General features: G+C 37.6%; 3 protein-coding genes and 2 non-coding genes across 7 annotated transcripts in view; 3 read left to right on the forward strand and 2 right to left on the reverse strand.

The window, feature by feature from the left end:
• Window positions 1-73: 73 nt before the first annotated feature.
• Window positions 74-5,241, reverse strand: LOC139939179 (sperm axonemal maintenance protein CFAP97D1-like). Its single transcript, XM_071934954.1, has 6 exons — window positions 5,022-5,241; window positions 4,189-4,378; window positions 2,990-3,113; window positions 1,931-2,053; window positions 1,303-1,341; window positions 74-666 (listed from the first exon to the last, which is right to left on the reverse strand). The coding sequence occupies exons 1-6, from the start codon at window positions 5,122-5,124 to the stop codon at window positions 592-594; spliced, it is 654 nt and encodes a 217-aa protein (XP_071791055.1). The 5' UTR covers window positions 5,125-5,241; the 3' UTR covers window positions 74-591.
• Window positions 5,242-5,412: 171 nt separating this feature from the next.
• LOC139939181 (cation channel sperm-associated protein 4-like) lies at window positions 5,413-22,459 on the forward strand. Its single transcript, XM_071934958.1, has 17 exons — window positions 5,413-5,544; window positions 6,292-6,432; window positions 6,923-6,981; window positions 7,088-7,130; window positions 8,044-8,157; window positions 9,152-9,256; window positions 9,873-10,035; window positions 11,794-11,866; window positions 12,833-12,891; window positions 13,403-13,513; window positions 13,796-13,836; window positions 14,244-14,351; window positions 16,928-17,009; window positions 17,790-17,887; window positions 18,279-18,386; window positions 18,970-19,080; window positions 19,664-22,459. The coding sequence occupies exons 2-17, from the start codon at window positions 6,292-6,294 to the stop codon at window positions 19,859-19,861; spliced, it is 1,614 nt and encodes a 537-aa protein (XP_071791059.1). The 5' UTR covers window positions 5,413-5,544; the 3' UTR covers window positions 19,862-22,459.
• On the forward strand, window positions 7,296-7,367 carry Trnae-uuc (transfer RNA glutamic acid (anticodon UUC)). Its single transcript has one exon. It is a non-coding gene; the product is annotated as a tRNA-Glu (tRNA).
• Window positions 11,597-11,668, forward strand: Trnae-uuc (transfer RNA glutamic acid (anticodon UUC)). Its single transcript has one exon. It is a non-coding gene; the product is annotated as a tRNA-Glu (tRNA).
• Window positions 20,522-24,638, reverse strand: part of LOC139939180 (cell cycle control protein 50A-like) — a 35,683-nt gene continuing 31,566 nt past the window's right edge. Inside the window, exon 9 of one of the 3 annotated variants that reach the window (XM_071934956.1) lies at window positions 20,522-23,580. Coding sequence is in view for 2 of the 3 variants with exons in the window: in XM_071934957.1 (XP_071791058.1) it covers window positions 23,538-23,580 (43 nt within the window). In the remaining variant the exon portion in view is untranslated. The remainder of the gene's footprint in view (window positions 23,581-24,638) is intronic. The other 2 variants (XM_071934955.1, XM_071934957.1) reach the window with 2 other exon arrangements.

The raw sequence follows: 24,638 nt of genomic DNA on the forward strand, positions 1-24,638 counted from the left end.
CAATTAGAGTAAAAATATTGTTTACGTGGTGGAAATTCAAAGCATTCTTTTCCATTCTTTTATTGTATTACCATGTCAAGTGTCACTGCATAATTGTTTTAAAATCACCTACCAACACCTCAGAAGTAGGTTCGCTTATGGTTGCCGACATTTACCAACGGTAGTGGCGCACAACTTGATCACACCCCTGGAATTGTTATTTGTGTAACAGAATGTAATTCATGTATTGACCATACCCCCAACTAACCGATTTCACGGTGCCTAGCACCCTTTATTACCCACCTATCCTGTCTGCCATTTTAGAAATCAAAATTTACACAAAGGAATTACCTCCCAAAATAGCGGAAATGTTATGTGCGCATTGTGCTGAAGTGCAATCAACGTCACACGAGGTTCCGTTACCACTAAAAAAAACTTCTCAAACTGTACCTTGTACTTCTCTACAAACAACAATAGTATGCCGAATGTCTGCAACTCCCCCCCCCTGAATCTACCATAGTCTATGCAAACCCCGCCCCCTCTTACCAACATCAAAATTTATCAGAAACCCAAATGCATAATTTTCAATTAAATATTATCTCCTGCTGGAAGTCAGTTGCGTGGACTCGCTGTTGGGGATCTAGTACTTGATCCGTCGGATGTCACACTATCGGGACTTGCTGGCGGCTATGAAACAAAAGCAATCAAAAACTTCTTACAGTTTGTTGATAATTTCCTCAGCTGATCCAGGATTCTCCCCTAACGGACTCTATACTATGAGGCAGTAGTTTCCCAACCCAAAATCAAACTCCCCAAGTATCCCCCCAAACCCACTCCATGTACAAAGATCAGTGTTATAGCTAAGAACAATTTTCGTGGTCGGCTCTAAATCCAAATTAGTCCACCAAGGGCGAGTGGTTCAACCTAGCTGGGCAGCACAGTTTATTTTGCTCAGAGTGCTGGGCAAAATAAGTTCTGGGCAGGCCCGTCCAGCACTGCCTACATTGCCCACCGTGGCTACAACACTGATTATCTAAAGAGCATCTGCAAACATCTGAGAATGGAGACTTTGAGGTGCTAGGTGGCAGCAGACTTACCAGGAAAATTTCAATTGTGTACGTAGTTCCGAGCATGCGCACATTACCGAGAACAATGGATTTTACCTGGTAAGTCTGCTGCCACCAAGCGTCCTGAACGTCTCCCATTGTGTGAGAGCATGTTTAAAAATTAAACTGAGAAAATATTCCATTGCCCTCGAGGCGGATGGAGAATTTCTATTGTTGTATTTCATAAATAATAATGTTTGTCTCAGGTTTGACTTGCCTGTAGGATAGGTGCCCGTCTCTGATCAAAAGCAAACCTCTGTATTGGAAAGGAAAGTAAGATACAGTTTTATTGACTGAAAATACAATTGTGAAAAAGACATGGCAAACACATCTGGTGTGTAATTTCCCAGGTTTTCTTCTTTTTTTTCAAAAAGATTCTGGAGCCTTGGAATATTTCTTGAAAGAAATGAATCAGCCACCAGAGTCTAATTTCATAGAGCTGCTTATGCACAGAAAAATACCTAGGGAAAATATTATGTGAGGACAAAGGATGTTTAGTATGAAAGGATGGATTACTGGACCATAAAAGTAGTAAAGTATTGTTCGATAACAATGTAGGGAAACATGAAAGGGTAGAATTAGAGAGCAAGTTGCATCATGATGCAACTAACAATAGTCAATTAATAGAGAATAGCAAGATCAAAGGTAGGATGATTTTAAAAATAGGTGTGAGGGACCTGTGGAAAAAAAGGTTACTACATGAGATTGGTGGCTATAAACCAATAGTTGCAAATTGTTACCAAAAAAATAAATATAACTATAAATGTAAATACGGTGCATTATAATCATCAAATGAAGATATTAAATAATATTGTATATTAAAAAGTGCAGACTTCTAGTTGTACCTGTTTTTCGTTGTTTTTATCATCTCTGGCATTCTGAACCTCTTCATAGAACTTTCTCCTGTCCCGGGTCTCTGGGTAGTTTTGGGGATACTTAGCGATGTTTTCCATGTACTGCTTGTTCAACTATGAAGGGGAAAAAAAACAGGGTGTGACTTTCGTCGTCCTGAAGACGATCAGAGAATACTGATCGAAACGTTGAATTGTCAACCACCGGTTTCTTTCACAACCAACACTACTCAAAAGAGATTTACACATTTTCAAAAAGCTGTTAAGCAGAAACTACTGCAGGCTTCATGAAATTGAGAATAAGGTGGGTTTTTTTGTGTGTTTTTTTCTCCAGAAGACGATCAGAGCATACTGATCGAAACGTCGAGTAGAAACCAACGGTTCTTTTCAGAACCACCCCAACTCATTAGAGATAGTCATGACATGGTGTTACAGCAAACCTTTCTATATAGTATTTCCACTATGCAAAGTTTCAAATCCTACTTAGTTACTAGCCAAACTACCATGTCACATGTAAAACTTGTGACTGGTTTTCTGCTTTTGCAGACAACCGCTAAGTAATATTGTCTATGAATGAGCCCTGAGCTTGGCCCAGTTTCATAAAGCTTGTGAAGCAGAAAAAAATTGCTAAGCACAGAAAGTTATTGCTTAACATGCACAGGTAACCAGCCAATGACTGGCGCTCTGCTAAACAGCTTTACGCAATGGGTGTCCGGTGTGACAACTAGACTGATGATCATACATGCATATCTTTTTAGGCCACTGAACAGCAAACAATTGAATAGTCATATGTTAGAGCTGCCACGCGCAACCTACGACCGTTGCATGAAATCGCACTGTGACTGTTTCTTCCTCCATGGTTGCATGAAGGGCAGAATGTGCGTTTGTAACAAATAGGCAGCGCCTAACGACTTGTCATCAAGTCTAACAATCGAATCCAATGAAGTATCGTTTGAAGCTTTGCACGGTGTGGATAAATAGGAATAAACTAAAAATACATAGTCAACTTGCGGTTACAGCAATGTGTAAATCTATTTGTTTTTAAATCCTTACCGCCCATTCATGTTCCCATTTTTGGTGGCTATAGTTAGCTTCCTTGGACAAGATCCGACGGAGAATGGCTTGGTTCTCATGCGTTACTCGCAGGATCTCCCGCTGTCGCTTTGTCTTGTTAAGGCTGCGAAATAACAAGGGCATCAGATTTTACTTACTGGTTCAAATTTGCGGACCCACTTTTATATTTGCTCCAAATGATTCTCAATTGTTTGCTCTATCTACGCCCAAACCGTTCAACTTCTTTAAAGGCATTGTACATGTTTGGTAATTGTCAAAGACAAGTGTTTTCTCTTGGTGTATCCCATCATAAGCATAAAATAACAAGCCTGTGAAAATTTGGGCTCAATCGGTCATCGAAGTTGCAAGAAAATGATGACAGAAAAACACCATTGTTGGACGAATTTGTGTGCTATCAGATAGGAATAAAAGACTTCTAGCTAGAAAATAGAAGTATTTTATTATTTTAGTGAGAAATTACCCCTTTCTTAAAAACTACGTTACTTCAGAGGGAGTCGCTTCCCACAATGTTTTGTACTACCAACAGCTCTCCAATGCCCGTTAATACCAAGTCAGTTTTTAAGTTAATATTTGTTTGTTTTGAGTAATTACCAAACGTGTACCTTCCCTTTAAAACTCAAGGGATCATTAAACTTTCAATTCAATTCAATTTATTTCCATATAATAATACTCACAATAATAGTAGACACAATCATCAGGACAAAGTTAAAGCCATTGGACCCTTTCGGTAAACACTATTGTCCAAGGCCCACACTTCGTGTATCACAACTTCTATATCAAATAACAAACCTGTGAAAGTTTAGGCTCAATCGGTCATCGGAGTCTGGAGAAAATAACGGGAAAACCCACCCGTGTACCCGCGCGTTTCGCCGTGTCATGACATGTGTTAACGAGAATTGTAAATTGTTTTCTCAAAAAGTAAAGCATTTCATGGAATAATATTTCAAAGGAAGTCTTTCACCACTACCTTCTGTAAACCCTGTAAGTTATTTGTAAATCTGTGAACTTTTTGGGTTTTTTTCTGTACCGAAAGGGTCCAATGGCTTTAAACACGACCAACGATAATGACGCTGAAAAATGTAACAATTATATGAAATGAGTAAGGTCAACTTTTGTACCCCCGACACCTCAAAAGCTCATATCATGCTTCTTCAAAAATTGCCCAAGTTTGGACCAACCTCTTCTGCTCGTAGTCGTTCGTGTTATCCACTCGTCCTCTTGTCCTCATGATGTAACACATCTTCTCAAGGAGGATGCGGTTATCTCTCTCAATGGTTGCTAGACGTTCTTCCTCTACTTGTAGTTTCTTCAGTTTCAGATGAAGATGCATGTACGTCTGGGGAGGCTTGTTGTCAAGGACCGGCTTGGCTGGGATTAAGAACAGGATTTAACAGTTTGGGCATTTGTGTCTACATAGCCCTACTCGCTCCTTACGGTTTGTGTTTGAGTGACTGACGTGTCCTTTGTAGGCTATGATGCCCGAACGGTCGATCTAGTTCGGGCTCATAAGTTCTCACTGACGTCACGGTGATGGAGTGTTATGTCATTTTTATAGTATTTTAGCGAAGGCACTTTTACGATTGATATTCTTACTCCCCCATATTCTGAGAGGGCTGAACGGTATCGTATATGATGAACTACTAGTACTTTTGGGCATGCCTCCACACTTAGGCCTCTACTGAAAAAGCTTTAGGGAGTTGGTCTATGCCTCATTGTGAAGCGCATGCACTATAGGCCACTAAATATTATTAGTTTACGTCTCTAACATGGTCAAGGTCAAGTAACTTTTTTTCATTCGACTGTGAGCTCCTCTGCTTTGGTGTTCTCATCAAAAATGTACGAGACAATTTCAAAACAATTAATGTTCAAGTTTGTATACACTAGCAGCAAATTAATTAATGATATCGCAGCTTCTAAGAAGTTTGCCCGTGCCTGATTGAAACATTGTTTAGTTGTACTGTGCTGCACAATGTTGTAATGTTGCACAGTGTGCTGCATGCAATAAACTTACCATTTCGAACTTTCTGTCGATGGCGGTCAAATCGCCTGTCGTCCCATCGTTTCTTCAACAGTTTATTATTAGCCGGTGTAATTGGCTGATACGCACGATGCATCGCGATTGATTTTATGTTTCAGGAAAATTTCAAACTTCTCAATAGATATTTATATTTACCCCAATAAATTACAGACCCCACATGATTCTTTTATGGCGATTGTTGATATTCGATTGCAACAAATGGAAACGATTTTGCCAACTTGGCGCGCTTTGCTAAAACTTGGCGCGTCAATTCAAACGCGAGCGCTGCTGCGCTGGCGGATAATGGGCGCATAGATTAGAATAATATAGGCGTTAATAGCAAAGCGTGGCAGCGCGGACGCAGTTAATACGCGAACGTACTATTTTTTTGAAGATCACCACAGTTTTTGAAGATTACTTTTAAAGGTGATGCATATCGGTTCTACAATCTTGAATAATACCTAGATTTAATTGGTCAGGAGTCACTGCTACGGTTTCATCGGAAATAACCCATATCGTAAGTGATTTAAATTATACTTTGCATTCAAAATTCATCTTTCTTACAAAATACATACTTACAATTGATAGGAAAAGTTATATGCTAGCCTATGGCTATCCTTTCTTTTTTCTTTTTCCAGTTTCTTAAAGTTTAAACTGGGACACTGTCTTTGCATTTACTATCTGCTGTGAGAGACTGTTCCAATTATTGATCATCATCACGATCATCAGTTTAACCGGTTCTTTTCTTCAGAAGAAAGGCGAAGAAAATATGTGTGTTTCAGTAGCCTAGTACAAAAGAAAAGGATCCTGACAAACATCACTGCTAGTGCTACATTGTTGTTGCGAGACTTACCCAAGACAAACGTGGGTAACTATCTGCACACGTTCGTCCTGGAAAAAGAAAACGCCACACACCGGGGTCGACCCGGGGAAGCTAAACGAACGCACCCGTAGTTGTTGCGGGACTTACCCTAGACTGTAGACAAATTGACCCGTTCCCATGCAGAATTTAACCCTCCTATACATGTAGTGTAGTGATTTATGGATGTCTGTCGACAACTGATTAAACTTTCGCGCTCGGTTCAGCTAACTGTGTTGTGGCAGGAAAAAAAATGAAATGGATAGAAATTAATTACTACATAAGTGGTCAGATATCAGGTAAGACTGATGACTGATGACGAATGTACAAATCTTTGTCAGATCAGAGCTTTTTTGTCCATCTCAATGAAAGTTTGAAATTCTGTCGCTTATACCAAAAATAAAGATGCAGGATTTGTCCGAGGATCCGAGCGGGAGTGATGCTGATGGGAACGATGGGGCAACAGACGCCCCTCCTGCGACGTTTCAAAGCTTCGGCCGGCGAGCCACTCTAACGGCAACCCTAGCTGGAAACACATTCAAAAAGGTACAGTTGTCAAATTGTCATTTAAAATTTATTTCAAATATAGGTTTTCCCGTTCAATTTAAACAAAAATCCATCCAATTTAATGCATGATCCGTTGAATACCACTGACAAAAAAAGTAGGATAGCCTGCCGCATGCATGACAAATCTGACAAAAAGTAGGCCCTAATAAAGTACATCTTGAATGCCATTAAATGAAATAAATTTTCTTAAACACTATCTGAATTTAAAAAAAAAACTAAATCACGTACGTGTGCACGAAAACGAAATCTAATGCAATTAGGCCTAATAGCTTTTTTAAAAAAATGAGTGGATTTGGATGAAATGAATTTCAATGTGTTTTCATCAAATTTGATGAATTGTATTGGCCGGGAAAACATTTTATTAAAGACTCAGCGTCCATTTTTAGTAACTTTTATATCTGTAAAACTAATTCCTTTTAAATGTGATAGAAGAAATCGAAACATTTTTTATTTTGATCTATCTTTACAGCTTGGAATGAAGGTGAAATTAGCCAATCGTTTTCTCAGCAAGAAGAAAGCAAATACAGAGTAAGAACGAAACGTCCTTTCAATTTTCATGTTCATTTGTCATTGAAGGTAATAATAGGCCTAAGTTTATCAAATCAATGTGTTTCTTTCGTATTTCTATTTGCAGTGATTCTTGTGTTAAAAGAGTATTCACTTTTGATGCATCAGCGGTAAGTTGTTGCTGTTGTTTGGGTATTTGAAAATTAAAAAAAAGAATAAAATATTATTTGCTCTTCTTTTTACTTGAAGTTTGTTATGAATTTTAATCATGTAATTTTGATTTTTAAAATGTTACTTTTATGTTCCTAAAAAAAAGATCGTTTGGCTATTATATATCCCATGTGGTCTAGTGGTTAGGATTCGTGGTTTTCACCCACGCGGCCCGGGTTCGATTCCCGGCATGGGAAGTCTCTATTTTTGGCAGTATTCTAAAGTTTGTTGTTTAGTTGTTACTTTAATAATTGTCGATATGACGTCTGTGAAGCAGAAATATATTGCTTAAAGGAACACGTTGCCTTGGATCGGTCGAGTTGGTCTTTGAAAAGCGTTTGTAGCCGTTTTTTATAAAATGCATATGGGTAGAAAGATGTTGTAAAAGTAGAATACAATGATCCACACAAACATGCCTCGAAATTGCGTGGTTTTCGTTTTACCTCGTCGACTAACACGTCGGCCATTTATGGGGGTCAAAATATGACTCCCATAAATGGCCGACCATGTTAGTTCGCACAGTAGAAGGAAAACCACGCAATTTCGAGATTGTATTCTACTTTTAAAACATCTTTCCAACCATATGTATTTTATAAAAAACGGTTACAAACGCTTTTGTTTTGACCAACTCGTCCGATCCAAGGCAACGTGTTCCTTTAACATTACAGTTACACTTATAGTACACTTATGTCATTTTGGCTGGTTATTTTGGCTAGAAGCAAGTGAGACTGTGTTGTGCTCAAATAATTTTTAAAATTAAACCCAGGTAGCCTAACATCCTTAAACATTATTTCTTATTGATATGTAGGCCTATTTCATAAACAAAATTTAAAAGTCTCCGCCAAATATTTTCCTGTTTGTTTCTTGTTATAGCTGAAGAAACGAGGAGCCACAGTAGCAGATCTTTTTGAGAAGGAAGAAAAAGAAGAAGACTATTGTGATATTGTTGACATGGACGATGAAAGGGTGGAGGAGGTCGTCTCAAAGGTAGGCTCCACCCCCACACCAACCCAGTTTATAGTCTGTATCCGATCGGGCCCAATTTCGTGGCACATGCATAGGGGGCCTACCATTTGGGGGCTATCGGCTTTTGTGAGTTCTCGGCTAACCAAAAAAGGGAACAATAAAGCAAGTGGTGTTCGAAGTTGTCTCTGTTCAAGCCGTTGGACCCTTTCGGTAAACAGTATTGTCCAAGGCCCACACTTTGTTAATCACAACTTCTGTATCAAAAAACAAACCTGTGAAAATTTAGGCTCAATCGGTCATCAGAGTCGGGAGAAAATAACGGGAAAACCCATCCTTGTATCCGCGCGTTTCGCCGTGTCATGACATGTGTTTAAATAAATCCGTAATTCTCGCTATCGAGAATTGATATTGTTTTACTGTTTTCTCAAAAAGTAAAGCATTTCATGGAATAATATTTGAAGAGAAGTCTTTCACTACTATCCTCTGTAAACCCTGTAAGTTATTTGTAAATCTGTGAACTTTTTTTTTGTCTGTACTGAAAGGGTCCAATTGCTTTAAAATCTCACTTTGAGCATGTCTGTAACAACCAATCCGTGAGCTGCTTTGTTTTATAGATACTGGACACTGTTGATAATTGTCAAAGACCATGTTGTCTCACTTGGTGTATCTCAACATGTGTATAAAATAACAAACCTGTGAAAATTTGAGCTCAGTTGGTCGTCGAAGTTGCAAAAGAATAATGAAAAAAAAACACGCCGTTGTCGCGCAAGTTGTGTGCTTTCATTATGCTTGATTTCGAGACCCCAAAATCTAATTCTGATGTCTCAAAATCAGATTCAAATATTTTAGTGAAAAGTTACTTTTTTTCTCAAAAACTACGTTACTTCAGCATGTTTGTAAAGTGAGGAGTTGTTTTAAGTTTGAATGAAAATAGTTTCCTCCGTGGGAAAAAAAATGTTCTAATGGTGTGTGTTTGTTAGTCTTTAATCGCTGATCCGATTTCTTTGTTTGGCAGGGTTTGGTTGGCGGCATGGTGGAGAGCGTCGTCTTTCGTTTCTTCATTCTAGCTGTTATCATCGTCAACGCCATCCTCATTGTCTTACAGACAAACGAAGAACTTGTGAGCTAGATTTTCCATTTAAATTAATCTAATTATGTAACAAGAAAAGCCGGGAAAAAAAGACAAAACTCGTACTCAAATTATAAGCAAAGACCAACTGGATTGTTTTATATGTGTTGTTGAAAGAGTTTGTTAGTTACTAACAAGTTGATTTTAGGTGAGTGCTATTGGTGCTGCATCTCCAGTCAATGGCTTTCAAAGCAAAGATTAGCTGAGATTTGTTTCGGAATGTCGTTACTCACTGCAAACTTTACTAACAAATTGCACCAGTTGACTGTTGATCAGTTTGCTGCATCATGACTTTCAAATAAATATATACTGAATAATTTTCAAATAGAACACACCCAAATATTAGCAAAAGAATAACTGAATTATTTTCTGAGTGTCGTCAGAGTTTGTTTCTCAGTAAACAATATCACACACACAAAATGTTTGATAAGCGGCGTAGTTTATAATAGTTCATCTTTAGTCGATATCACTTTCAAAATAGAATTTCAAACTTTGGTTAGGAATTATCAAGTCTCTTAGAGAAATCCTTCCCCTTTTAAAGTCTTTATAGTTCACTGCAAATTCTTATAATAAACCAAGAACAATGTTTGATTTCAACACGTGACAGTCGTTGGAATACGCATGGCTGTTTTCCATATTCGACTACATCGTTCTGACCATCTTCGTGTGGGAACTTCTCCTGAAGTGGTACAACGGTTTCTTCATTTACTGGAGGGTGGGCTGGAACATCTTGGACTTCTTCATCATTCTTACCCTCTTTCTTGGACCGAGTAAGTTGTTGCTACCACGACACTACCTGTAATTGGAATGTAAAAAGCACTATTAAAAGTTCAGCCGCAAAAAAGTAAATGGCCTGCGTTTCGACCCTCTCGAAAGCTTAAAAGTCACTTAGCCGTCGGACATTGTGACTTTTTGAAAGTTGTAAATTTTAACATAAAGCTAAGAGAAAATGACATGAAACAGTTGTGTTTCTTCTTTACAGAAGGTGGGAATATCCAACAACAAAAACTATCATGCGGGCTCAAGGTCTCAGCTTGTTTTGATTTTAAAAAAAGTATTGACGCAAGTTGGCACGCGTAAGGGAGGTGATGGTGTGATTAAAAAAAAAAAAATCAATAGCGGTGAATCAACGGTGGACGAAATTGTTTTCACACTGTGGTTTGACCCCGGCATTCATACGACGACAGATATGATGTTGCCAGATATAGCCCCCCCCCCCCCCCGCCCATGCCCCTCCATAACATGTCATTGCTGTATGCATATAAATGTCTCTAGAAGAATTCCTGCTGTCTGGGGGGATTACCTAACAGTTAACATTTGCATAGTCCAATAGGTTACGCATAGTCCAGTCATGGTCCAGTAGAGTGCAATACCTTATTTTATCCTGTGGCGATATTCGGCTGGAAGCCAAACCATTTTGAGGTATGGTTGACCCATTGAGGAAGGAAATTAGTTACTCCGGTTCTATCTCCATGGGTTGACACACTCATTGGTAAATTTGTCTGTATTACACCCAAACCAAACAGTACACTCATTACAGTGTCCATCCACCCATATGGAGGTACCTATCTCCATGGTCCACCATACCTCAAAAAGGCTAATAAAGGCAGTGACCGAGGACTTTTCGGTTGCCTCTCTCTTTCATACTGTAACTTTTGGATGGCAACCTGTTTCCGTTAAGCAATACTTGTTTTGTGCTCAGCAAATTTTTGTGCTTATATACAGGCTTATATACAGGCTTTATCAATCCCGTAATTGGCGCTTGCGCTGTTGGATGTTGTATAAAATAATATAAAATAAAATAAAACATTGGGCCATGATTTTGGTTAAAGCTGTGTAGCTGTTTTTCCTTTTTAGTTTTTTTATTTTATTTTTATTTTATTTATTTATTTATTTATTTATTTATTTTTTTTTTGGGGGGGAGGGGGGCAATTTGTTTACTAAACACTAGGCAACCCAAACCACAATGGGTTAAGCAGATACACATTTATTTAAAGATGACTGCCTATATGTTATTTCTACTGAGATTTTCTCAGGTTTTCAACCATCTCAGGTTTAGTGTCTTTGTTTTATGAATAAACAAAATACACCTACATAGTTGAATTTACTCGTTATGATAAAAACAATAAGAGAGCATTATTATGCCAATCTATACAAATAAATTGTCGCTGCATATACGGCAATGTATTTGCCTCAGAGAGGATGCCAGCTGTTTGCAGATGGGATATTCATGGTGACTCATCAGAGCTGTATGCTGCCTCATTCAGCCTTCAATGTGCATAGCGTGAAGGGCAATTTATAATCTCTCCTTGTTTAAATTAGTGTAACAGATCCCATGTGGTCTAGTGGTTAGGATTCGTGGTTTTCACCCACGCGGCCCGGGTTCGATTCCCGGCATGGGAAACTAGATTTTTTTGTTGACCATAGTTTTGTAGGTATTGTTTCCATGTTAAACCGTGTGGGCACTACACAATCGACAGAAGACTGAAACTTGTAATTTCTGTTTCCTTTCTTATTTCATTCTCTAGCATTAAGTTTTCTTGGAAGCAGTCGCATTTTGAGAATCCTTCGAGTTATTCGCGCGTTCAGGAGTTTGAGAAGGTAAGTGTGGATTACTAATGAATAATTAAGCCTGTGTGCGAATTAGCGGCTACGGCTTTATCGGCATGTCATATTATGCGGTATATAGTATTAGGAACTTCGTAGCAACACCCTTAGCAACAGCCACATCCACAGCCACTTCGGACACGGCCTTCTTAAAAATTGTCTCTGATTTGGCAAGAAAGCCGTTTCGAAGCCAAAAACCTAAAGCATTTTCAATGACTGTCATTTAAGCATTTTCGCGTTTACAGAAATACAAATAATTATTTTTTGAACAAAAAAAAAGACTAGAGTGAGACTTTAACCTGCATTAGGAATAATGTTGGTAATTACTCAAAATAATTATTATCATAAAACCTAACTTGGTGACGAATAATGGGGAGCTGTTGATAGTATAAAACATTGTAAGAAACGGCTCCCTCTGAAGTGACGTAGTTATTTCGAGGAAGAAGTAATTTCCACAAACTCGATTTCGAGACCTCAGATTTAGATTTTGAGCTCTCGAAATCAAGCATCTGAAAGCACAAAACTTCGTGTGACAAGGGTGATTTTTCTTTCATAGTTATCTCGCAACTTGGACGACCAATTGAACTCAAATTTTCACAGGTTTATTATTTTATGCATATGTTGAGATACACCAAGTGAGAAGACTGGTCTTTGACAATTACCAATAGTGTCCACTGTCTTTATAACGAAGTACCAAACTTAACGAAGTACCAGAAACTTAATGATAGGGCCTATGCATTGCGGTTTAGTTTACTTTCTATTTCATTATGTTGTGTTTCTGTCTCAGTAGGTACTTGATTGATACCAATTAATTATACCCTCAGAAAGGATGATGTATTTTTTTCAGTATAAATTATTGAGTTTACCCAAGAGAAGGTTCTAGTCTCCGCATAAAAACAAAAGTTGTCAGCATTAATGTTTGAATTTTCATTTGAACTTATTTTATTTTCCTTTTTACAGCATCAGCGCTTTATCTGGTCTGACAGTTGTCGTACAAACTATTATGCAATCCATCCCAGGTACGTCATGATAATTTCAAAATAAATGTATTTATTTATTTATTTATTTATGATAAAAATAACCACAATATACCCTAAAGTTATATGGAGTGACATACTTCGAATTCAACCTTTAAAGACACTGGACACTATTGGTAAGTTGAGCTCAATTGGTCGTCGATGAAAGAAAAAACACCCTTGTCACACGAAGTTGTGTGCGTTTAGATGGTTGATTTCGAGGCCTCAAAAATTTACTTCTTTCTCGAAAACTACGTCACTTCAGAGGCAGCCGTTTCTCACAATGTTTTATACCACCAACCTCTCCCCATTACTCCTAACCAAGTAAGGTTTTATGCTAATAATTATTTTGAGTAATTACCAATAGTGTCCACTGCCTTTAAGTTCATATAAGTATGTGTACTAATTTTGCTTTTATTCTAGAAATTAATGTGTTGAATGAGTTCGAAAACATGTGGTAACGGGTAAAGAAATTGTTTTGATTTTGAATATTTTTTGATTATTGTGTCTTTAGATATGACTAATATCGCGTTGCTCCTACTTATCATCATGGTTGTACTCAGCGTGGCTGGAGTGGCCCTATTTGGACGTGACTTCCCGGCATACTTCGGCAATTTAGGGGAAGGTAAACATAATGCAGGCCGGCATGGCATAATTATTTGATGTATAATTTGTATAAATCTTTTTATCTTCTTCATTTTTGAGGAAATAAAAAAATAAAATAATAAATAAGTAGAACTTGGTCCTACATTGCGTGTTTTGTGCAATTCTTTCCGGATCTGCACAGGACCTTTCCGCACCTTTGACAAAAAAAACAAAGTTTCAATATAGATATTTTATGCATAGGTCTTTACGTCAATAAATAGACAGAAAAAAGTACATTTTTATTTTGAAATACTTTCCCCAGCAATGTTAGATGGGTGGATGGGAATGTTCAACCAGTTTCAGGTAAGTATACAAAAAATAAATGTTTTGAATGTCAAACCCCCCCCCACCCCGCCCCCCCCCCCCCCCGCCCCCCCCCCCCCCGGAAAAAAGGGGAAAACGGTAAATTATGGTTTAAATCCATCCAATTTGTTACTTTTAACCAAATTATTTCGTCAACGCCTTCTTTCTATGAACTAAGTTGACAAAATGAAGCTGCTTTAAAACGAAAATTCGTTCAAAATCTTTCGTTTCCAAAAACAAAGCACGGAATACATCATGCGAACTTGTTTGTTCAATCGGACAAAAATCAGACATATCAAATTTTTAAGTTGAACAATAGTAAACCTACTATACTAGTTTGTCGGTTTTCATGAATTTTGAAATAAACGATGACTGACCTATACTTCTCTGTGCCCTTTTGTGTACAGGAATCGCCCAATCATTTTCTGGCGGGTGCTTGTTTCTTCATCGTCTGCATCATAGTTGGTGCCTTCGTCTTTGCTAATCTGGTTGTAGCTGTAGTTGTCACTAATCTGGTAAGTGGTTCTAACAAATAAACTGGGCAAAAATTAAAGAATTAAATAAAAATTAACATCATAGGGTGTATCCTTTTCGTTTACCCCAACACCGGTGTGTATTAAGCACTGCATATGCTGGACTATACCCTTTGTGATTTTTTTTTTTATATTTGCAAAAAACTTGATTAAAATTTGATTAAAATGCTTGTACAATATTACAAAAATGCTGGCCTACCCCTTGTGATTTTTCAATATTTGCAAAGAATTGATAAAATTGCTGGACTTACCCCTTGCGATTTGTTCACAATTTTGAAGAAAATAATTATAAAATTGCTAGACTTACCCCTTATGGTTTTTCTTATGGTTTTTTTCCGATACTTTGTCAAAAATTGATAAAAATGCTGAACTTACCCCTTGTGCTTTGTTCACAATTTTGAAAAAAATTGATAAAATTGCTGGACATTACCCCTTGTGATTTTTTTCAATATTGTTGTCAAAAATTGATAAAAATGCTGGACTTACCCTTTGTGGTTTTTTCAACATTTTGCAAAAAAAAAATATAAAAATGCTTGCTTACCCTTGTGGTTTTTCACCATTTTGCCAAAACTTTATAACACTGCTGGACTTACCCCTTGTGATTTTTTCAGGTTTTTTTTTTGCAAAACAATTGATACAAATGTTGGACCTACCCCTTGTTATTTTTTCAATATTTACCAAAAATTTATAAAAATGCTGGACTTACCCCTTGTTATTTTTTCAATATTTTTGCCAAAAAATTAATAAAAATTCGGGACTCCCCTTGTGTTTTTTCCAATATTTTGCCAAAAATTGATAAAAATGCTGGACTTACAACCCTTGTGATTTTTTCAGTATTTGCAAATAAATTATAAAAATAGTGGACTTACCCTTTGTGGTTTTTTCAACATTCTGCAAAATTTGATATAAATGCTGGACGTTACCCCTTGTGATTTTTTCAATATTTTTGCCAAAAATTTATAAAAATGCTGGACTTACCCCTTGTTATTTTTTCAATATTTTGCCAAAAATTGATAAAAATTCGGGACTCCCCTTGTGTTTTTTCTAATATTTTACCAAAAATGGATAAAAATGCTGGACTTACCCCATACGGGTTTTCTCACTATTCTACCAAAATTTGAAAAAAATTGCTGGCTTACCCCTTGTGAAATTTTCAATATTTGCCAAAATTTGGATAAAAAAGTTGGACTTACCCTTGGTGATTTGTTCACAAATTTGACAAAAATTGATAAAATTACGGGACTTACCCCCTTGTGATTATCAATATTTGCCAAAATTTTTGTAAAAATGCTGGACTTACCCCTTGTGGTTTTTCACCACTTTGCCCCCAAAAAATTCAGTATTTTTGCAAAAATGTGATGAAAATGCTGGATACCCCTTGTGATTTTTTTCGATATTTTTAACAAATATTTATAAAAATGCTGGACTCCCCTTGTGTTTTTTCCAATAATTTGCCAAAATTTTGTAAAAATGCTGGACTTACCCCTTATGGGTTTTCTCAATATTCTACCAAATATTGAAAAAATTGCTGGATTACCCCTTGTGATTTTTTCACTATTTGCCAAAATTTTGATAAAAATGTTGGACTTACCCCATGCGATTTTTTCACCATTTTGTAAAAAATTGAGAAAATGCTGGACCTACACCTTGTTTTGTTTTTTTCAATATTTGCCAAACAATTTATAAAAATGCTGCACTTACCCCCTTGTGGTTTGTTCACCATTATGCCAAAAATTGATAAAAATGCTGGACTTACTTACCCCTTATGATTATTTCAGAATTGTTTCCAAAACTTGATAAAAATGCTGGACCTCTTGTGGTTTTTTCAATTTTTTTGCCAAAAATTGATAAAAATGGTGGAGTATCCCCCTTGTGTTTTTTCCCCCAACATTTTTGCCGAAAATTGATAAAAATGCTTGACTTACCCCTTGTGATTTTTTTTCACCATTTTGCCATAAGTTGATAAAAATGCTGCACTTAACCCTTATGTTTTTTCCCCGATATTTTGCAAAAACATTGATAAAAATGCTGGACTCACCCTTGTGTTTTTTTTTTATATTTATGCCAAAATTTGATTTAAATACTGGACTTACCCTGTGTGGTTTTTTCAATATTTGCAAAAAATGTATAGAACTGCTGGACTTACCACTTATGTTTTTTCCCCGTGTTTTTTTGGTCTTCTTTTTCAGCATCCTGTCAAAATTTGATAAAATCGATGGCCTACCCCTTGTAATTTTTTGAAAGAAAATATTTGAAGAAAAACAAAATAATAAAATTGCTTGACTTCCCCATATGGTATTTTCCGATATTTTGCCCCAAAAAAAATAAAAATGCTGGACTTACCCCTTGTGGTTTTCTCAATATTCTACCAAAATTCGATAAAGTACTTCCCGATTCCTGTGAAAAAAAAGATCAACTGGCGAAGTCACTCCGGTGCGATTCGAACCCACCGCCTAGAGCAGATGTCTTACCACTCAACACCACCGTGCTATAGCCTAATGGCTAGAGGCAGTTTGTATCTTATGTGTTAAGCCCAGAATGTCTTTGTTTGGTTCCAGGATAAAGCAATCAGAGAAATCAAAGCTGAGAATAAGAAGAGGGAGGACACTCTGTCCACTAAGCCAGTGGAAGAAGACACGGGTAAATCAAACAGTAGTTATTATAGATTCCCCACAACGAACAACAGTAAAATAATTAAAGTATATAATATTTCATATTGATTCATAATTGTGTAACTGTCCACTAAGCCAGTGGAAGAAGACACGGGTAAATCAAACAGTAGTTATTATAGATTCCCCACAACGAACAACAGTAAAATAATTAAAGTATATAATATTTCATATTGATTCATAATTGTGTAACTGTCCACTAAGCCAGTGGAAGTAGACACGGGTAAATCAAACAGTAGTTATTATAGATTCCCCACAACGAACAACAGTAAAATAATTAAAGTATATAATATTTCATATTGATTCATAATTGTGTAATAAAGTTAATTTATGAAAATACAAACTGAACATATTCAAAGGGGATACCCCATTCCACTGACACATTATTTTCGTTGAGACCATAATTCTCGAGGGAAATGTGGACAAGGGGTTCTGACTATTAACCACGACTATTTACACATTGCACAACGATAACTCATCTCCGCACAAAAAGTTTAATGAGCGTGAAAAACTTTTCACCATTTTGCTTGGGAGTAAAATCCGCACGGTGTTCATTGTTGACTTCAAAAAATGGTGGACATGTGCGTGTAAAAGTGCGTTGAGCATCGTAAAAATTGTTCCATACAACAAAAATTGTTCAAAACAAAATGTTTCGGGTGTGGGAACGTCCTGTATGATTTAGTTCATAGTTTACTTCAACTATCCTAAACATTCAGGTTCATTTCATCCTTTTTTGTTTCGCATCCAATAGAACATCCCGGTCACTTGGAACACGACGTACCTATTGTCAGTATGGACACCGTCAACAAACTCGGCAACCTTACAGAACAGAAACCGCTATTCTTTGGCGTAAGTTGTCAACGAACACTGTCTCTTGTTTAACAAAAACAGCCTTGAAGGAAGTTCGCTGTCCCTTTAAGGTGCCCCTCCCCCCCCCCTCCTGCCGCAAGCATTCGGAACAGGTTGCCTCACATAGTTTGGTGGAACGATGGTGCCTTAACCCAGAAGTCACAGCCTCAAATCCCGTTCCAGTAATTAATTTGTTTCTTTATTCAACCCGGATTTTCGGCGATATCTCAAAAACGCCATCTTTGTAAATGAAATTTCATACAGACCATTTAAGTGACATTTAAATGCCTTTTCATCCATGGATTTGATCAATGCCTCAAGATGACCCCACCCTTCCGTTTTATGTCAGTTGATTTGCTCCAGTTTTATTTGCAAATCTATTTTATTCCAGGATTTCTCCAACATTACACCAGAGAAGTTCCAGAACTACATCATCGTCTTGCTGGCTCTGGAGGAAAACCTCGTGGAGTATAAAAGAATACGTGACGATCTGGATCAGGTAAAAACAAAAACTTTCATAAAATGCAAGAGGAAACATGCACGAAATACTGAGAGAAAAACTTGTAATTCTTTGTGATGTTCATCAGCTACATTCACCTGCGTTGTCAGGCTCAGGATAAGTCTAAAAAGCCTTTAAAATACCCACCCTTACGGTCAGGTGAGAATTGCGGTAGCACATTATGTACATCTCTGGTTCTGAAAAGAACCAATGGTCGAAAACTTAACGTTTCGATCAACTATGCTCTGAACGTCTTCGTTTAAAGAGCATGGTGACCGAAACGCGAGTTGTCAATACCCTGTTCATTTCTGAACTAACGCTATACTCCAACAAGTTTTACACAATGCGCTACCGCAAACTTCACCTGGTGGGGGGGGGGGGGGGGGGGGGCGGGGGGGGCCTTCCTTATCAATCCTATATTCATATCAATATACTTTACAGATTTTACATGCGCATGCAGCCATGCGTTAAATAATTGTAGACTCGGCAGTAAGGACTTGAAAACCGAATTAAAGCTACAAGCTACAGAACAATTTATAATTAGTTTACTTGTTTGTTTGTTTTTTATGCGTTGTTGTTATAGATTTATGAGTTGATTGGTTCGATTAACGAAGACGAGGGAGATGGTGGAGAGGGCGTGCCAACGGAACGGTCCAATATCTCCTCATCTCCTCTTGATGTTAGAGAGTTTGGGGTAAGTAAGCTAGAGGTGGGACATGGAGCTGGTGATGTCACAATACAATTTACCATGGCAATAGTAACAACTCATCGTAATTGCACTGGACACCTTCGGTTGTCAAAGACCAGTTTTCTCACTAACTTGGTGTATCCCAACATGCATAAAATAACAAGCCTTGGACTCAATTATTGGTCATCGGAGTTGAAATAGAATAATGAAGGAAAAAACACCCTTGTTGCAGTGTACGTGTGCTTTCAGATGCCGAATAAAAGGCTTCAGGCCTGAAGTCGTTTAATATTTGAGTGAGGTATACCTCTTTCTCAAAAACTAGGTTATACTAGTTCAGAGGGAGCCGTTTCTCACAATGATGTTTTATACTATCAACAGCTCTCCGTTGCTCGCAAAGTTTTTATGCTAACAATTATTTTGAGTCAATACCAGTAGTGTCCAGTGCGTCATTTCAGACATCCGTCAAAGAAAATTTCTGATATCATTATTTTTAAGACCAGACAAAAAGTTTTTAAAAACGTACAATACTTTCGATTGTTCAAACTATTAGATGTTTTTTTGTCTTTGTATGCCTCTATTGTTCCCTCAGCGTAAGGGTGACATCTTGTCCAACCTGATGGAGTTGGATAAACACAAACTCGGTGGCTCTTCTCTAAAGCCAGACGCTAGCTACCGCCAATACATTAAGGAATCAGCTCGACTTATTGATCAAATGAAACAGTCCCAACATCAGGACCATCCCGTTCAAGCGTCCGATGTACAGGGCACGAGTCAAGGCAAAAACTAAAACAGTTATCTTGTTATTTCAATTCATTATAGACAATAACCCTTTTGTATATTATAACGTCATTTCAGCAGGGCGCCCCGGCTGCAATTTTTTTTCTGCACTTTAGATTTGCCATCCTTAAAATGTTCCTAATGGATTCCCATTTTTGAATCGATTGGTAAGTGTATTTGTAGACTTTTAATTGTGATGTTGTTCATGTAATTCTGCTGCTGGCAGCGATATGACTAAAATGACTTCGTTTTTAAATAAACACTCTTGTGGGTGAATTTTGAAGAAGAAAAAAATCCCCCATTAAAAAACGCTACGACAGGTGGCAATATCGCAGTGCGGAACAAACAATATTGCGCCCCGGCTGTGGGTCAAAAGAACTTGGGGCTGCTCATTGGCCTAATTATGGCGCGTATGATGTGCGTTTCCAATGTTTCATCGTTTTACCTCCAACATGGCGGGGGATAGTCCATTCCACCTTTTGAGCAGAGGCCGTCCAGGGGAGGGCTAAGAGGGCGGGAATGTCCTCTACAAAGGTCTGTCCCTTCCAGACTGAACCTCATGAAACAATTTAGGGCTAAATCTTCGCGCATGTTTTTGAAAGGTGTCTGTGCCTCCGACTGAGGAAATATTAAGCCGTGTCCGAATTAGCGGCTACAGCTCAACTAGATTTCCGCGTCATCGTGCGTTGAAGTATAGGACGTCCTTATAAACACACTTAGCAACAGCCGTAGCCGCCAATACGGATACGGCTTACCAATGGTTGCCATACTTTGATAATTTGAATGTCCAACACAACACGTGGCAAATTATCATTTGACCTTTATACCGATGTTGAAAGGGGAAGTTTGGCTCCACGTTTTAATGAGTGAAAATGTGAACCATGGTTGAAGCCATGGGCATGAGGAGGGGGCAGAGGCGGTGTTTTTCTCGAGATCATTTAGTTAATTTAATTAAATAAGAAAGTAGAAATAGCTGTTGCAAACTGCTAACCAATCAAGTTTAAGGGACCTGTGGTATAAATGCAAAAGATAGTAGTTATAATGGCCTAACGTAACAACCCTTGCAGAGTCTTTCTCGAAGGCTAAAATAAACATAAATAATCAAAACTCTGAACTCCTAAGTTTCTAATATTATTTTCAATCTTTATTCTATATAGTCACATTATCTTCAAACGAATAATAGTATAATCACTTTCCTATCACTTTGATGTTTACATTCCAAGTCTAAAATAATTAAAATAATATCAACATAAACCTAATAAATCCACATTCAAGTTTAATTATTTACAATATTTTAATAACATTCATTCCACATATTAACACAAAATTATATTCCAACCCTATCCAATTCCTGCCACAAATTTGGATCGTACTTAGCCCTATCTTAAACAAGGGGGGTCACATGTGTGTCCTCTCCCAACAGTATCATTTTAAAAGTATGTTCAACACAATAATTTCCTTGCCAAATTGTATGGTATTGCAAAGTCTATTGACAGTTAAAAAACTAAAATACTTGATATTTAATATGTAAATTAACAGAAAAACATATTAACCTTTTCTAATTGTACATTGTGTGTAATAAAGGGGTGAAAATGTAATCTATGATCGAGTAACATATCTTTAAAAGTTTGATGGATAAAAAGAAAGACTGAGTGGTGCCGACTTCCAGTCAATAACTTAACGCAATATTAAACTCCCCTATTTACATGTTATATAATAAACAATGCAAAGGTAGGTTTCAGGTGAGCTTTGGGAAACATAACCCCCATAAAGCCGAACCTGATGTATCTTGTTGCTTCATCCTTTGTTGTCCTAACATAGCCCATTCCTGTCGCGGTGATAATGAAATGGCTCTCTCGCAAGACTGCTGCTTGGTGCGAGACTACTGGGCCCAATTTCATAGCGCTGCTTAGCGGCTGATTTTATGCTTACTGCACAATTTCTTTTTCATAGCGCTGCTAACCGTAAGCACACAAAAAGGCATGCTAACCTTCCAGTGCTTACCGCACAAAAATAAATGACGTCACAATGCAAATCCACGGTAAACGCACAATATAGCCGCCCAATTTTTCTGCTAACCTGTGAAATACGCTAAGGCTTAAGCAAATTTTTCTTACCATTAAGAAAATACAAATTTGCAAATGCAAATTTGCTTACCGTTAAGCAGCGCTATGAAATTTGGCCCTGATGTCACCACTACAGTTGGTCTGTAGTGGTGAGAGCAGCCCCCTCTGGCATGAACAAGCAGTCTCGCAACCAGGCTCCGCTATCATCATGACAGAAATATACTAGCTATTTCTCAGTGCCTTGAAATAGAATGGAAAATTTTGCTACATCTTGGGTTTTAGTCAGAGGTCTGCAGTTTGGGAAAATCATCCTACCAGAACTGCACGACTCTTTCATATTCCAACCCGATGGTTTATGATGGTTCATTGCATCTGTGAAGCATCATTGCCTTGGTGCCCTTTGAAATTCCCTTACAGAATGAGTCACAAATCCCTCATTGAGGTGCCCACTACCTAGGAAATACTGCCTTTCTCTTACATATGACTACTTGCCTGCCAGAAAAGCCCTGGAATGTACGATGTCCCTATTTGTGTAAACAAAGGTGACAGGGTCTATTAACCCCATGCTCAAATCTGCATCTACACGCAAAGGGTAATGCTACAATTGGTTTCTGCTGTTTAATTCACAACAATAGATTTGCCTTTTCTTCCAAAATGCAATTATATACACAATGATCATTATAATTAAAGTACAAGAAATATGGCCTATAAAAATTGGCATGCAACTGTTAACTGTAAAATCAGTGCTGAATTTCTAAGAGCTGCTTAAGCAGAAAATATTGCTGAGCATAAATGAAAGGGATACCAGTTAAAAAATGGTACATTTGGCATGGCCTTTAGTTTGGCTGGTAAAACTTAGTTCTGGTAAGCATGACTTTCCTGTAATTGGCCACTGTTTGTGCTAAAGCAGCTCTTTGAATTGGGCCCAGAATAAATAGATAAAAGTTACTTTAATTTTTCTTTTTATTACATCATTACTGCTAATCATCCAAAAGTAAACAAAAGAAGTGAATTTTGTATCTGCTTTTTAAATATTGCATTAGATGTTTTTTGAAATTTTTGTTAAAGGTGGGTACAACTAAATAAGCGACTTCTTGACACTAGGTGGCAGCAAACATATTAGCCATAGCTGATATCCATGGTGGCCACTATAGGAATGCACTGTGTGGCTCGGGTGTACTGTATACACATGTACATACAAATTTACCCAGACCAAATAGTCTTATAGTAATGTGTCCACCATATCTCTATATGGCTTATTTCAATGACTCACTGACCTTTTTAAACCGTATCAATAATAAATGTCTCCAGAAAAGATTTAGGGGGATTATGAAAGATCATCTTTTTCCCACGAGAGATCATCTGTTTAAACCCTCAGTCTTTTCCAGAAAAGTGCAATCTTTAATTCTCTACACAGACACGATGAGAAGATTTTTTTTTTTTAAGTTTACAGAATTTTACATCTTATTCACCTGATGTGGACAGGACACCATCTAAATGTTGAGTGCTAGTTTGCAATACTAGCTGGTACCTGTTACTCTGTTGTTGCTCACCCTCCTTCCAGTCACCAAAGTATACTCCTGGATCCCCCCTTGTCATCATAGTGGATTATCCCAAACATTACCCGATCTCGTTCGTAGTACTTGCTTCTGGAGCATTTGCTCTGAAAACAAAAACAAAAACACATGTTTTTCCAATTGTTTGTCATGTTATTTGTATCTTTGACAAAAGTTCCCCTTAGTTAATGCTGCATGAATGCTGTTTAAACTATAGCGCTTTGTGGAAATGTTTTTAGTTGAAAGTGAGGGTTAGAGCATTCGTACTGTTATCAAGAGAACGCAGGGTCATAGCTACTCGAATAATCAGCACAGGGCTAAACTCAATCATAATACTAGACATTAGGTGTTTGTGAACAAACACAAAGCTGTTCCGTGTTCTTTTGCTTAGATTATGTGGTAAAATGACCAAGGAGCCTATAACTGAAAAAAAGTTTGAAATGTTGAATAGTGTCTTGAGTTATGATGCCACTTCCGGTTGACCCGAAAGTAGAGGTCGACATGGGGTCACGGTAACCTAAGGCTAATCTCCAATGCCCAAGGGGTCTAAAACTGAAAAAAGTTTGAAAATCGGTTCAATGGCACTTGCGATATGGTCCCACTTCCAGTTGACACGGAAGAAGAGGTCAAAATGAGGTCACGGTTTTTCCCAACAATTTTTAAGACCTAAGGAGTCTATAACTGAAGAATTTTTTTTAAATCGGTTGTGTAACTTTTGAGATATGGTCCCACTTCCGGTTAACCCGGAAGTAGAGGTCAACTTGAGGTCACAGTTTTTCAAAATTAATGTCCATGCCCCAAGGAGTCTTCACTACAGACAGTGTAAAAATTGGTCCTGCACTTCTTGAGATATGGTGCTGCAAGGATTTTCACTGTCAATAGAGGGCGGTATATAAGATGAGTGGTCCCTAGTTGAATAATGTAAAAACTTGCATTTGACTCAGGATTGTTTGATTTGGTTGGTTTCTTGAGTTCATGCCAGTATCTTTAGAGTCCATTGCCATGTGACAAACTACTTAATGATAAAATCCTTGTATTTGGTTGGTGGTTTGATGTTTGATCTAATTCGAGTGGATTTTACTGAACTCGTAACCACCAAACTCTGCACCTACGATCACCATTTTCTGCTAAATGTGCATGCGCAGAATAAAATGTGCGAGCTTGG

The sequence above is a fragment of the Asterias amurensis genome, chromosome 6, assembly GCF_032118995.1.
Source record: "Asterias amurensis chromosome 6, ASM3211899v1".
Lineage (NCBI taxonomy): Eukaryota > Metazoa > Echinodermata > Asteroidea > Forcipulatida > Asteriidae > Asterias > Asterias amurensis.